Below are 13,824 nucleotides of genomic sequence, written 5' to 3' on the forward strand. Positions count from 1 at the left end.
TCTGCCCCCTGCCACAGGTGCTCCTGTCCTTTTGGCTTTGAAGGGCCAACCTGTGGAGTGAACACAGATGACTGTGTGAAGCACGCCTGTGTCAACGGGGGTGTCTGTGTGGATGGCATGGGGAACTACACGTGCCGGTGTCCCCTGCAGTACACGGGTAAGCGTTGTGGGGTTCAAGGCATCCCAATCCTGCAGGCATGCCAGTGTCTGCATGGGCTCCATGGAGCTTGGCATCTCCTGCCTCTTGTTCCTTCTTCCCCTAGGAAGGGCCTGTGAGCAGCTGGTGGACTTCTGCTCCCCGGATCTGAACCCGTGTCAGCATGAGGCCCAATGTGTTGGCACCCCGGATGGGCCCAGGTCAGTGCCGCCCACTGCCAGGGACCCCAGCCTAGGCTTGACCTCCTCTCTTCCTTCCTACCCTCATCTGTTGGTGGGTGTGGTCCTGGCCTTCTGGATTCCTCAGAGCCATCACAGGGTGGCTGTTGACACAGCTCTGGTCATGCAGTCCTGGGACTGAGACTTGGCTGCAGCTTGGCCCTGAGCGGATGATGGCTGGACCGAGCCCCTTTTTCTCAGTGTGAACTGGGTGTGGCTGTAGCATTCTCTGGAGGTGCTGGTGAAGATGAATGAGAAGGTGCTTCATTGGAAGGTACTTAGCACTGAGCTTGACAGACACGCTCCACCCACAGCCATTCATGCCTGGTCCACAACATCTTACCCAATCACAAAGTTCACAAAGCTCACAAAACTAGAGAGCCCTTCAGGAACAAAACCTTACCTGAAAGAGAGGCCGATGAAGATCACACTCACTGATCTTCAGAGGGTGGAGATGGGTAGAGTGTGGACTTGTTTACCAGGCTGCCTCAACTTCATATGCAGTCTATGGCCTACTTGTGGCCACAAAGCCACAAAACAAAACAAAACAAAACAAAACAAAACAAAACAAAACAAAAAAAGCTCCGAATTTCAACATGTGTCCAGCTCCAAAGCAAAGAACCCCTGGATTAACTGGATTATATAGATGTCCTTGTCACTTGTAAGCTGCTGCGTGAAGGTCATCTGGGCTTTTGAAAAGGCCACTCCCTTAAATACAGTTTCATTCCTAGAACAGCCCTCCTCCCACTTGTGTAGTTGGCAAGGAGTTGTCAGGATAGGACTCCCTAGGCTAGGACTGGGGCTGACACGGGGAAAGAAGCCTGCTGTGCAGCCAGTGGTATCAGCGGACTGTTGGGACCCAGCGATCCATGGGCACTAGACTGCAGCAAGCCCTCCGTAAAGATGAGAGAGGTGAAGTACACCGTAGTTAGTCACAGGGACAGGAGTGGGGGCGTGGCAAGACTAGCCTGGGAGGGGTGGGACACTGGCTGGAAGAGGCCATCCTCTGAGGTGAGGAGGCTTAGACAGCACGATGGATGAAGCATCCGGCTAGGATGGAATGGCTGTGCCATTCCTCGTCCTCAGGAGATGGGCTGAACGCTCAGCTCCAGGCCTGGCCACAGCCCACCAGGCTGTGTGATCCCTATACTCTCAATCCCTGCACCAGTGAGTGGTAGGGTGGAAGAGAGGGGTACCCAGCTATGCCTGGCGTTGTGCGGGACCCAGTGAGCATTTGGAAGGAGGACCTTGAATAAGAGAGTGAACAGGCATGTAGTGGCTTGGTTACTGCAGCATTCTTTCCTGTAGAAACTCAGGAACCATCTGTGGGTGTCGATCAGTTGGGTAGGTCAAAATTAACATTAAAAGAGAAAACAGAAAATATCGGAGAGCAGTGTGCGGTTTTATGCGGTTGGGACAGACTCTGTAATATGAGACTGGTTTTGTACATGTGCATATGTATATTGGACTGAGCGGTATTTCTTTCAGCCTAAAAATCCACTGGGTTTGGAATGAGAACTCCGGGCAGGAGCACAGTCTGCCTGGGGGTTGCTACGGTGTCTCCTGGAAGCTTCCTGGGAAAGTGGAGGAATTGGCCTGGCTGAGCCACTCAGGGAGAGAGTAAAGGTGTTCTAGAATTAACAAGAGCAGAGGCAGGGTTGTGCCCTGATGGGGTGGGCTTGGTGTGAAGAGAGCAGCAGATGCTCTAGGTCTGAGACGTGGGTAGAGGGTGTGTGTTTGTCGTTAGCCAGAGGGTTAGCCTGAATGGGTTTGGGGACATACTTGAGGCTCAGTGAAATCCCGGAAGTTTGGGGCTGGTCTGGGTCAAGGTCCTCATGGAGGGTGGGAATCTGGGCCCAACAGAGTGTAGAGGCTGAACACAGAGGAACAGCCAATCAACACCAATCAGTGATGTGAGGTTGTGTGCTGTGGGTGGGTTCTAGGAGACAACGGAGAAGCAGGGCAAATCAAGACCAGGCCAGAGGCTGACCTTCGATGTGTAGCTGGCAGTGATGGTGGGCATCCAGGACAAGATTGCCACTTCTTGCTGCCAGGCATTTCCCTCCCGGCCCAGGTCCCGCCACACCCACACGGCTCTCCGCTCACGGTAGACAAGACTACAGAGGTTCTCGGTCAGTCGTACAGGCTGCATGGCGCTGGCTGCTGAGCTCTAGGGTGAGTGTCAGCTGATCCTTTCCCTGTCCACCATAGGTGTGAGTGTGTGCCAGGTTACACGGGTGACAACTGCAGCGAGAATCAGGACGACTGCAAGGACCACCAGTGTCAGAACGGGGCCCAGTGTGTGGACGAAGTCAACAGCTACGCCTGCCTCTGTGCTGAGGGCTACAGGTGAGCCCCTCTGGCCACACCGGGAGCAGCTCCCCTGCCTCGGGTGGGACTGGCAAGGGCCCCTCTAGGGCTTGGGTGAGTGACAGTCCCATTGTGGGAGCTGAGTGTTGGAGTTCTAGGTGTAAGTCAACCAGGCTCAACTACACAAACACACATGGGAGAGTTCAACAACCACTTAGAACCAGGGCTCCAAACCTGCTTGCTGAAGGACCGGGAGGTGGGGTCCCATGAGGAAGGACTTTGTCCCAACACTATCTGTTGAAAAGACTTTTCCTCCACTCCTCCATCTCATTTAATTGTCTTGGCTTTCTTGTGAATAGTCTATGGCCCTCTTGTAAGTGTAAGGTCCTTCTGCACGGCCATCATTATGCGAGCAGCAGGCAGCCTTTAGTACTGTAGTCTCATGGTGAGTTTTAAAATTGCAAAGTGTAAGCTCTCCCGGTTTGTTGTGTTGCAAGGCCGTTTGGCTATTCTGGGTTTATTGAATTTATATGAATTTTGGGGTTAGTTAGTCAAATTTTAAATAAAAGAAGTAATTTGGGATTTTGGTAGGGGTGCTGTTGACTCTACAGACAGTTCAGGGGGCAGTGGCACTTTAACAAAGCAATACCGGATTTCCCCATTGCCCCATTCTTGAACCTGAATTGTCTTTCTGCAAATGTGGAACACTATAGCTTCTTTCATCTTTGTGTGTGTGTGTGTGTGTGTGTGTGTGTGTGTGTGTGTGTGGTCTTTAAAGTACATGTTTCATACTTATTTTGAAACATTGTTTTTCATTATTATTTTATGTGTATGGATGCTTTGCCTGCAAGTGTGTGCTCTCAGAAGGGTGTTAGATCCCCTAGCACTGGAGCTACAGGTGACTGTGAACCACCTTGTGTGTGCTGAGAATCCAGCCTGGGTCCTCTGGAAGAGCATTCAATGCTCTTAACCACTGACCCATCTCTCTCTAGCTCCTCACACTTAATTTTGAAATTATTTTCTAATTTTAATTCTTTTAGATAATATTGCCAATAGAATTGATTTTTAAAAGTGGTTTATTTTATTTACGTGTACACGTGTTTGCCTGCATGTGTGTGTGCATTACATGCATGCAGTGACCACAGAGGTCAGAAATGGGCATCAGATCCCTTAGAACTGAAGTGTAAGTGATTGTGAGCCACCGTGTGGGTGCTGGGAATTGAACTCAGGTCCTCTGCAAGAGCAGCACGTGCTTTTAACCACTGAGCCATCTCTTCAGTCCCCTGGAATTGGCTTCTAATTTCATTTGTGGTGTGCACTAACCAAACGCTCTATCTTCCAGCCACAGCCCCAGTTCATTGTTTCTAGTTCGGTCAATTCGGTGGTAACGCGCCCTCTTTATTTCTGATTCCTGTGATTCAGGATCTCACCACTACTGCTGTCTTAGTCAGTTTTCCTGTCTACATTGTCAACGCTGCCTTGCAGAGTTGTTGGCATGAGGAGGGAGTGCATCTTCGGTTTCAATGTGCAGGCCAGTCATCTGAGATCATGTGGCCGAGGCGGGCTTCCTTTTCTGGGAAGTCCCTGGGTGGTACTGCAGCTGTGACACTAGGGGGTCCTCCTGCTTCTGCCCCTTTGGATAGCAACATTGTCACTTTAACGGCCCATTTCCCTGGGGCGTTAGTGAATTTCTGAACCATGCTGGGGGAGAGATTCCCTCTGCTTCCTTTGGCTCTGCCCTCTCTGACCCGGGTCTTTTCCTCTCAGCGGACAGCTCTGTGAGATCCCACCTGCCCCCAGGAACTCCTGTGAGGGGACGGAGTGCCAGAATGGAGCCAACTGCGTAGACCAGGGCAGCCGGGCCGTGTGCCAGTGCCTGCCAGGCTTCGGTGGCCCGGAGTGTGAGAAACTGCTCAGTGTCAACTTTGTGGACCGGGACACTTACCTGCAGTTCACTGACCTGCAGGACTGGCCACGGGCCAACATCACTCTGCAGGTGCGTGCCTCGAGACCTGGTTACTCACAGGCACCCCTGTTCAAGTCAGAATGTCAGGGTACAGCCCTGTCCACAGGAGCCCCAAGGAACCTGTGATCCAGGATTGGGATTAGGATGAGTCGTCTGAAGACTGACGGGTAAAGGTATCTGAGTCATCTCTGGGATCCGGAAAACCTGTCACAGGCTTTGACCACAGGCTATTCCTGTCCTTCTGCTCAGTTCTGGCCTCCAGTACCACAGATAGGATTACCCCATGTGGCCAGAGGGAATTCTGGGCTTGTCTTTAACCGACGGTTTTGGGGTCCCTTAAATGCCTGTTTTGTACGCTCAGTTTCATCTTAGAACATCATCATGTTGAGGGGGAAACTTAAGGTTCTACTTCAATAGATGATGAAAATCTGGTTGTTTTGCTGACTATGTCCCAGAGGAAGAGGGAAGCAGATGTTACGGTGTTTCCCCCAGGAGACAGCGTAAACTCTTGACCCCTCTGCCTCAATTTCATCCTTGGCCACACTCAATCATCTCTCCTTTGGTCTCTCTTTTACCCAGATTCTCAGACAAGCTCAGTTCTCTTCTCCTACACTGTCCTCAGCAAGAGATCAGGCAGCCTATCCTCTCAGTGAGGCAAAAGTCTCTGGGCCCAGCCCCGGCCTCAGCCATAGCTCAGGCTAGTCTAACATCACTGTCACCTATTAAGAGACTTTTCTTGAGCCGGGCGGTGGTGGCGCACGCCTGTAATCCCAGCACTCTGGGAGACAGAGGCAGGCAGATTTCTGAGATCAAGGCCAGCCTGGTCTACAGAGTGAGTTCCAGCACAGCCAGGGATATACAGAGAAACCCTGTCTCGAAAAAACCAAATCCAAAAAAGAAAAAAAAAGAGAGAAAGAGAGAGACTTTTCTTTGTCTGAACTCTAATTCAACCCAATTCTGGTCTCAGGGCAAGCTCTCTGATTGGCCAGGTTTTTGTTGCATACCTATTCGAATCTTGACCAATCACTGAGTCCAAGGAAATGAGCTAAAGTGCTTTGTCTATGGGCCCACTCTACAGACCGGGGAATCAGGGTGTTTACCAGAAGAATGCAGGAATGGAGAGATAAGTAGAAGGAAGCAGTTGTCTTTCAGGGGCCTCCCTCCTAGACAGACACCTGAATCTTCAACCAGCCACAGTCCCTGTTTCCCAAGCAGCTTCTTCCAGATGAACAGTTCTGACAGGCAGGACCTCCTACACATGCGTCCTCTATGGACCCCCCTCCCTTTGTAGCCAGTTCCTTGAGGACCACAGGGTGTCCTCATCAGGGAGGCGGTAGCTGTACATTGTGGTAGCTATGCACTGCCTCTTTCCCGCTGGGCAACTGGTTTTTTTTTTTTTTTACCTGATCTTGGGCAAATGCTTTCCAGGCCCCCAGCCAGCCTGTCTGCTGTGCTGCCTGGTGCTGGTCAGTCTGCAGTGAATGACAAGTAAACCTGGAACAGCCACCCTGAAGAAGGGGTCTCTGAGAAGCTGGTCAGACAGAGGAAGAGGAGGGTGTGGTTTTCATATGACATCACTCTTCCAACCTTGAGTCTCCCCTCCCCAAAGTCCACCTTCTGTTCACTTACCTAACTGTGCTGCTTCTGTGAGGGGTGGCATGGAAGAGAATGTGCCTTTGCTTCCCAGGTCTCCACAGCAGAGGACAATGGGATCCTCCTCTACAATGGAGACAATGACCACATTGCAGTTGAGCTGTACCAGGGACATGTCCGTGTTAGCTACGACCCAGGCAGCTACCCCAGCTCTGCTATCTACAGGTAAGAATGTCTCAGGCTGTCAGCCTTCCTTGTCTGGGCATTCCAAGATGGGGGTCCTGGGCCAAGAGGTTGTTGGAACTGTAGAACCTTGGCTGACTAAGAAGAAAGGCCACTTGGTTTCCTGAGTGCAGCCCCCTTGGAGTTGGGGCTCTTTGGCACCCATCTTTCTCTACCTTACCTCACCTCAGAGGCAGCCCCTCACCGAAGAAGAAGCTCTCTCCAAATGTTTCAGCCTTCCCTGGGCCTCAGGAAGGGGCGGTAGGAGGCATCAGACCAAAGTCCACTTAGTCCCATCGGGTTTCTTCCTGAAGATTTGTCTCCTTGGGAAGCAGTGACTGGGTTGGTGAGCCTTCTGAGATGTGCTTAGCCAGGGTTTTCCTGAGGCCCACTTCCTGGGGTGGGTACCCCTCTTCCATTTCCTTCCAGTGCTGAAACCATCAACGACGGGCACTTCCACACAGTTGAGCTGGTCACCTTCGACCAGATGGTGAACCTCTCCATCGATGGCGGCAGCCCCATGACCATGGATAACTTCGGCAAGCACTACACGCTCAACAGCGAGGCCCCCCTCTATGTGGGAGGTGAGGTCCTGCCGTGCATCCCTCTTCAAGCCTCTCCACCAAGCTGTGGTGATAGTGTCCCCAGGCAGGGACTTCCTGTCCTTTGTGGTCAGAGGCTGACCAGGAGAGCTGGTACCAGGGCCAGGGAGACACGAAAGGGTGAGGTGGTCCTACTGAATGGATACTTTGGTAGATTCTGCTACCTTGGCTGGGGTCTAGCTGCATTCTGGACAACCCAGACAAACCAAGAAGGATGGTCAATAGACCTAGGGTGGGGGAATCAGTCTTTCCCAACTGTCTTCCATGCCACAGGTACCCTTCTTGGCTCTGGCCCAGAAGGAATTTCTTATATCTGAGATCCATTTCTAGTCTTGGACCCTCAGAGGCCAGAAACACTGCAAGATACTCAGCGCAGAGTCTCTATAGTGTCTGGAGACTCCCCAGTGCACCTGCAGATGCTGAAAGCCAGGAAAGCCCTGTTTACCACCTGCAGTCATTCTCAGGTTGTCTCAGCCTGGGGAGTTCCAGGCCCGCTCTGGGGCCCACCTCTGGTCCTACCAGGCCCGCTCTGGGACCCACCTCTGGTCCTACCAGGCCCGCTCTGGGACCCACCTCTGGTCCTACCAGGCCCGCTCTGGGACCCACCTCTGGTCCTACCAGGCCCGCTCTGGGACCCACCTCTGGTCCTACCAGGCCCGCTCTGGGACCCACCTCTGGTCCTACCAGGCCCGCTATGGGGCCCACCTCTGGTCCTACCAACTGAGTCTTTTCAGAGGAGCAGCTGAGCATGACAGTTAGGGACAGGCAGCCTCTGCTGTGGGGTTGCCGCGAAGCCACTAGCAGGAAAGCAGGTGACAAAGTGCTTTGCACAGGAGTTTTTTGCTTCAGCTGGGGTCTCCAGGAATGCAAACAGATGTCTCAGAGGGGATGAAGGTGTCCCAGGTTAGAGATCACGAGACATGGGGAATAGGCACCCGAGAGTCTTACTGCTCAACTGGCCGTGCCTGGCCTCACTCCCAGCTCTGGTCACAGAGGACGTAGACTTTCCGTCTTTCTGGGAAGGCGGCTGGTACTCCAGGGTGGCAAAGGGTCTCCAGAGAGATAGCATAGAGTTCAAAGGGCAAGAGGGGTCTGCAGAGCTGTCCAACAGTCATGGCTTAGCCTGCTGTTTCTTCCTCTCACCCCAGGGATGCCCGTGGACGTGAACTCGGCTGCCTTCCGCCTGTGGCAGATCCTCAATGGCACGAGCTTCCACGGCTGCATCCGGAACCTGTACATCAACAATGAACTGCAGGACTTCACCAAGACACAGATGAAGCCGGGCGTGGTGCCCGGCTGTGAGCCCTGCCGCAAGCTCTACTGTCTACACGGCATTTGCCAGCCTAATGCCACCCCAGGGCCCGTGTGCCACTGCGAGGCTGGCTGGGGGGGCCTGCACTGTGACCAGCCAGTGGATGGCCCCTGCCATGGCCACAAGTAAGTCTGGGATAGACCAAAGGGCTATCCTCCTCACCATCTGTCCTTTTTCTGCAGAGGACACTTATGGCGAGCACTGCCTTGCCAGCCATATCTTTAAATTAGAGCATGTGGCCTGACATTAATTACTATTAATAATTGCTTATAATGAAAACTATTATTATTATTATTATCTGGCTTTAAGCTTTTATCAGCTAGAAAAGGACAAGCATAGAGTCACATTTCACCTCAGTCCTTTAAATCTTGGGAGCAGAACCAAGTGTAAGGTCAGAAGGGGCAGGGCCTCCCCCGGCTGGGTCATGGTCCTCACAGTTCTCTTCTCTGTCCCTTCCAGGTGTGTCCATGGGAAATGTGTGCCCCTCGATGCTCTTGCCTACAGCTGCCAGTGCCAGGATGGGTACTCGGGGGCTCTGTGCAACCAGGTCGGGGCGGTGGCAGAGCCCTGTGGGGGCTTGCAGTGCCTGCACGGTCACTGCCAGGCCTCCGCCACCCAAGGGGCGCACTGTGTGTGCAGCCCAGGCTATTCAGGCGAGCTGTGTGAGCAAGGTCAGGGAGCCCCCTCCTGACTGCCCGCCCTCTGCAGGGTCCTTCCCCACCGCCCTGCTGTAGCAGCTTCATGTTTCCATCCTCGAACCCCAGCAAGCCTTCTCCTCCTCCTCCTCTCCCTCTGGTCCTTAGGGGACCACCGGGCTTTTGGCGCCCCTGCCCTCTAGGAACAGAGCTTCCCCTTTTCTATCTCCCGAGCCCAGCCTGCCTTGCAGTTCCCTTGTCCAGGGCCCTGCCTTTCTTGGCTGACGTCACCCAGGTATGCCCAGTAACAGCTCCCAGCCAGGCTTGAGTATCTTGGCCTATCCATGTTGGGCCTGGGTGTAGTGGAACATCTGAAGGATGGGGGATTTCTTCCCAGGCTTTCCCTGGGCCCCATCACCAAGATGTTTCTGTTAGGCTCCAGGCTGCAGAGGCTGAGAGGAGGGAAGCGGGAGATTCAGCCTTGGGTACCATAGGGCCAGTGGGTCACCCTCTCTCTGGAGGAGGAGGACTTCCACAATGCTGTTGCCTCCAGGCCTCAGCCCTTGCACATCTGCACAATGGGAATCACCTCACTTGGCAGTAATTCTGGCCTGGAGGGCCTGGGCAGCTAGCTGCTTCCTCCTTCCGCAGTCACACTGTGGTCCCCGGAGGAAGCACAGCACAGGTGCATGCAGAGAGGGGAGGACAGAGGGAAGAGAGCGCCCTCCCAGAGGAGCCCTCCTAGGATGCTGTCCTCCTGCTCCCCATGGTGTGCCCTGAGGCTGTGTCTTGGTGTTTGTCCCATCCAGAGTCCGAGTGCCGGGGGGACCCTGTCCGGGACTTTCACCGGGTCCAGAGGGGCTATGCCATCTGCCAGACCACACGCCCGCTGTCATGGGTGGAATGCCGGGGCGCGTGCCCGGGCCAGGGCTGCTGCCAGGGTCTGCGGCTGAAGCGGAGGAAGCTCACCTTCGAGTGCAGCGATGGGACCTCGTTTGCTGAGGAGGTGGAGAAGCCCACCAAGTGCGGCTGTGCCCGGTGCGCGTGATGTGCGGGTGGCACCCTAGCAGCGGCTGGGGCGGGCATCACCAGGATTGCCGCCTGGGTCCTGGTGGGCGCAGGGACACTGACTGCCTTTCCAGCGGACTGCACTGCCGGGGCAGAGGAGCAAGGCCCTGGCTGCCGGGCCCTCTCTCAAAGTGCCTTGCACAGATAGGCGCTTAATAAATATTTGTTGAATGAATGTGTGTGTGAGGTCAGGCCACAAACGGTGGCAGGATGGTGACACTCCTCTGCCTGCTACCTGGGACTGAAAGGGGGGCTAAACCCTGTCTCCACTTGCTTCTCCTTTGCCCTCTGACCCTGGCTGGCCTGACACAGTTTATGTCCCGGGAGTCTCTGACTCCTCTGAGGACAACTACATCCAGGAGGTGCTGGCCTGGCTTCTGCAGCCATGTCCAAACCAGGCCACTCTCCAGGGTAAGACCTCCTATCATGGAGAAGGGACTGCTCTGTCTTCAAGTCATGTGGCCTACTGCCCCCCACAGGCTGGGATGGGGGTGGGGCTTGCATAGGGCCAGGCCTCTGAATCCTGAAGGATAGCATGATAGCAGCGCCTATGAGGGGGTTCTTGTGCTTGGGGTGGCAGGCCCCACCAAAGAGGGCAGAGGTTCTTAGATCCAGCTGAATAGATGTCACTGGCCGCGAAACGGAGATTGGACCCAGGTTTCCCAGCCACAAGCTGCTGGTGCCTTTGGCAGCGAAGGGATGGGGTGTGAGCCGGCAGCTGGGCTCGGCCAAGGCCTTCTAAACAGGCCTGGTTTGGAGCACAGAGGCCATAGGGTGCAGGGAGAGAGCAGGTGATGCAGGTGCTGAGTCCCCACATGTGGCTCTGCTCATCTGAGGCCTTAGGTCTGCAGCTGTGAAGCAGGAAGGTAATAGATAGGAACCACGTAGACACTGCCACTGTGATCTCAGGAGGGGAGGCCTGAGGTCTTAGGAGATCCATTTCCATTAACTTCCTTAGCGGGTTTTTATGTCCCTAACCTGGAGCGGGCTCGTGGGCCTCAGCCCTGGCGTGACATAGTTGCTGAGCACCATGAAGTACGCAGGACAGCCCAGGCTGCAGCAGCTCACACTGGGCGTTTGCTGAACCCACCAGAGACGTGGACGGCCGATATGAAAGCTGCTTCCCTTCCATGCACGGCGAAGTTTAGAAAGATGAGTTCTGCGGAAGGGAGAAAGGGTCATGCTTTCTCACGTCTCCCCAAGAGGCTGTAGCCCTGGTCTGGGTGTGTGGGTGCAGTGGGGGTGTCTTTGTGGGCTGTAGGTGTGAGCATGTCCCCCATTCAAGGCTGCTTCCGTCGTCGGGGAGTGCTATGTACAGAAGCTGGCCTTACACCTACCACTGCCTGTGTGGACGGAGAGGAGCCCCTGGTGCTGGTGAAGGCATAGCCTCCTGTGACCTGAGAACCTGGCATCTCCTATCACAATGGCTCAGGCCAGTGAGACTCTGGGATAGAGAGCCCAGCCCTGATCAACTGGTTAATTGTCGTGACTGGTTACACTCTTTGCCAGGGTGGAAGACTCCATTTTCTTATGGCCCTTGAGCAAGGGATCCAATGCAGAGACCCACAGCTCTCTAAGAGGACAGAGGCCCAAACCTCTAAGGCTTTAAACAACTCTGCATCTTCCTCTTACTCCAAGCTTCCAGAGCACTGTGGTACTCTGGCAAGGGGCTGTACCAGGCTGCAGAGGGAGGGAAAGCTTAAGACATGTAGCATGATGCCCCTTTCTAGAAACAGGTGTTCTGGACTCCTTAGCGTGTGCAAGTTTCCGTCCCCAGACACCATCACTCCCTATCGGCCCGGAGAAGCCAACTCCTGGGCTTGGGAAGCATGGACTGGCAGGTGATGCCGCCCTTCCCCAAGGCCTTGGGATGGGAGGTGAGAGGCTGATCCGATGGCTCCCAGAGAGCCATGAGCCCCAGGCTCAACTTTACCTTTGTCTTAGTCAGCGCCTTGCAAGCCCAGGGCCTGGTCTATGGCTCCCATCACCTGTTCACACTCAGACTTGTAAGGTCAGGTAAGAGGGTGACTCTGAGACCGGCCCTTTGAGAAATCATCTCCACATTGTGTTCCCCTTTGGTAAAGACCTTCAGTTTGCTTTGTGGTCATCACTGGCTATTTCCATTCGACATGCAGAGCAGAGACCCAGCAGGGCAAGTCCTGAGGAGCTGGCACCTGGGCAGCACTGCACAGGGCCCTGTGGCGATGCTAAGAAATGGAAAAGGTCATCTTTGTTTCCTCTTTGCCTGCTGTTAGCCTAACCGCGAAAGTATCTCTTTATACAGAATACTTACAGATTCTAATATATATTTGTATTTCATTTTGTTATAGTATTTTTATATGTTAAAGTCAACCTCCAGTGTCTTGTTTTGGTTTTCAGATGCTATGTGGTTGTGACCTTTTGTTTGGGGTTTCTGTAGCTGTGTTTGGGTCAACTCTTAGAAACTGGTTTCAAACAGTCCCTGAGGGAGCCGCACCTGTCCTTTTCCCAGAAGTATTGTTTTAGAATATGTCAGTATTGTCTGCTGTCTTCCATGTGAACATGACATTGGTTCATGGACTCTGTGCCTGCCTGGTCTCTTTCTTCATCAACACGAGCCTGCGGCTACCAGCATTCACCATTCCAGGGTGGAAGGGCCCTGGGCCACCACACTGGCCACAGTCATCACAGCCAGGATGTCTGCTGACCCTGATGTGGCAAGGCTTGTTCATCCTGAAGGAGAGGGGTGCGTGACAGACTGAGAAGGCTCCCCTACTCTCATGTCCTGACAAATGTTTAAGTGACACTAATGTTTTGAGCATTTGCCTACAGAAACACTCACACACTTAGCCAGACTCCAAGGGTCTTGGAGCATCCAAGTGACAGATTAGAAAGCAGCACGAACTCTCAGATAATCAATCCTAGAAGCCCCTGTACCCAGGCCAGTAGTGTAAGGGGGCAACATACACCAGACCAGAACACTGCACGTAGGAAATGAGCAACAGGATCTAAGTTTCTAAGACACACCCCGATAGGTCACCAAGAGTCAAAAGATGTGCCAAGCCCCCATTATGCCAGAGCCATGAACTGATCTCACATACATGTAGTGGTGTCGCAAAGCTCCCATGGCCACCTAGAAAGGGCACAGGTATGGTAACTGTGGTGCCTTCACAACAGTTGGGGATCAGGAGAGGAAGGATGGGTGCTAGAGAGCATGGAGGAGGGGGGAAAGTGAAACCCAGTAGGCCATAGGCTCAGGCGTCCGGGAAAGAGGTAAGGCAGTGGTCAGAGCTCCTTGGCCTAACATTTCTATTGCCACAGCTGATTAAAGCGGTAGTGCCAACAGGGGCAAATGGAAGCACTCACGCTAGAGACTATGGCACCAATGAGCATTTTCCAGTCTTCCTGTACCAGCTGGTTTTTACCATGACCTAAATTTGTTAGCTTCAAATAAAACACCACAAACCAAAAACAAAACAAAACAAAAACCCAACATCCCCTTTCCCCCACAAAACTAGAAACCCCAATTTTTGGAATGAAAACTTACAGATTTAAACTATTTTTAAAAATCCTGGGTTAAATAAACACATCTGTAGATTGGAAATGGACGTCAATGCTAAAGCCAATCTGGGGGCTGTTGGACAGTCACTATTGTGTGACATCCGGCTGTGCGACGACTGGCTCCACAGGTCTCATGGGCCAGCCGTGACCTTGGACAGACTCACTTCCAGCCGATCCAACAAGTCAGACCCCAGAAGCGGC

At 53.5% G+C, this 13,824-nt stretch overlaps 1 protein-coding gene across 1 annotated transcript in view; it reads left to right on the forward strand.

Annotated features, from left to right (window-relative positions):
- Window positions 1-10,258, forward strand: part of Slit1 (slit guidance ligand 1) — a 144,410-nt gene extending 134,152 nt beyond the window's left edge. Inside the window, exons 29-37 of the mRNA XM_052185962.1 lie at window positions 18-157; window positions 264-357; window positions 2,587-2,724; window positions 4,453-4,681; window positions 6,339-6,469; window positions 6,896-7,050; window positions 8,217-8,505; window positions 8,840-9,051; window positions 9,825-10,258. Coding sequence (XP_052041922.1) covers window positions 18-157; window positions 264-357; window positions 2,587-2,724; window positions 4,453-4,681; window positions 6,339-6,469; window positions 6,896-7,050; window positions 8,217-8,505; window positions 8,840-9,051; window positions 9,825-10,063 — 1,627 coding nt within the window. The 3' untranslated portion in view covers window positions 10,064-10,258. The remainder of the gene's footprint in view (window positions 1-17; window positions 158-263; window positions 358-2,586; window positions 2,725-4,452; window positions 4,682-6,338; window positions 6,470-6,895; window positions 7,051-8,216; window positions 8,506-8,839; window positions 9,052-9,824) is intronic.
- The last annotated feature ends 3,566 nt before the right edge of the window (window positions 10,259-13,824 follow it).

Source organism: Apodemus sylvaticus, chromosome 1 (genome assembly GCF_947179515.1).
Source record: "Apodemus sylvaticus chromosome 1, mApoSyl1.1, whole genome shotgun sequence".
NCBI classification, from domain to species: Eukaryota; Metazoa; Chordata; class Mammalia; order Rodentia; family Muridae; genus Apodemus; species Apodemus sylvaticus.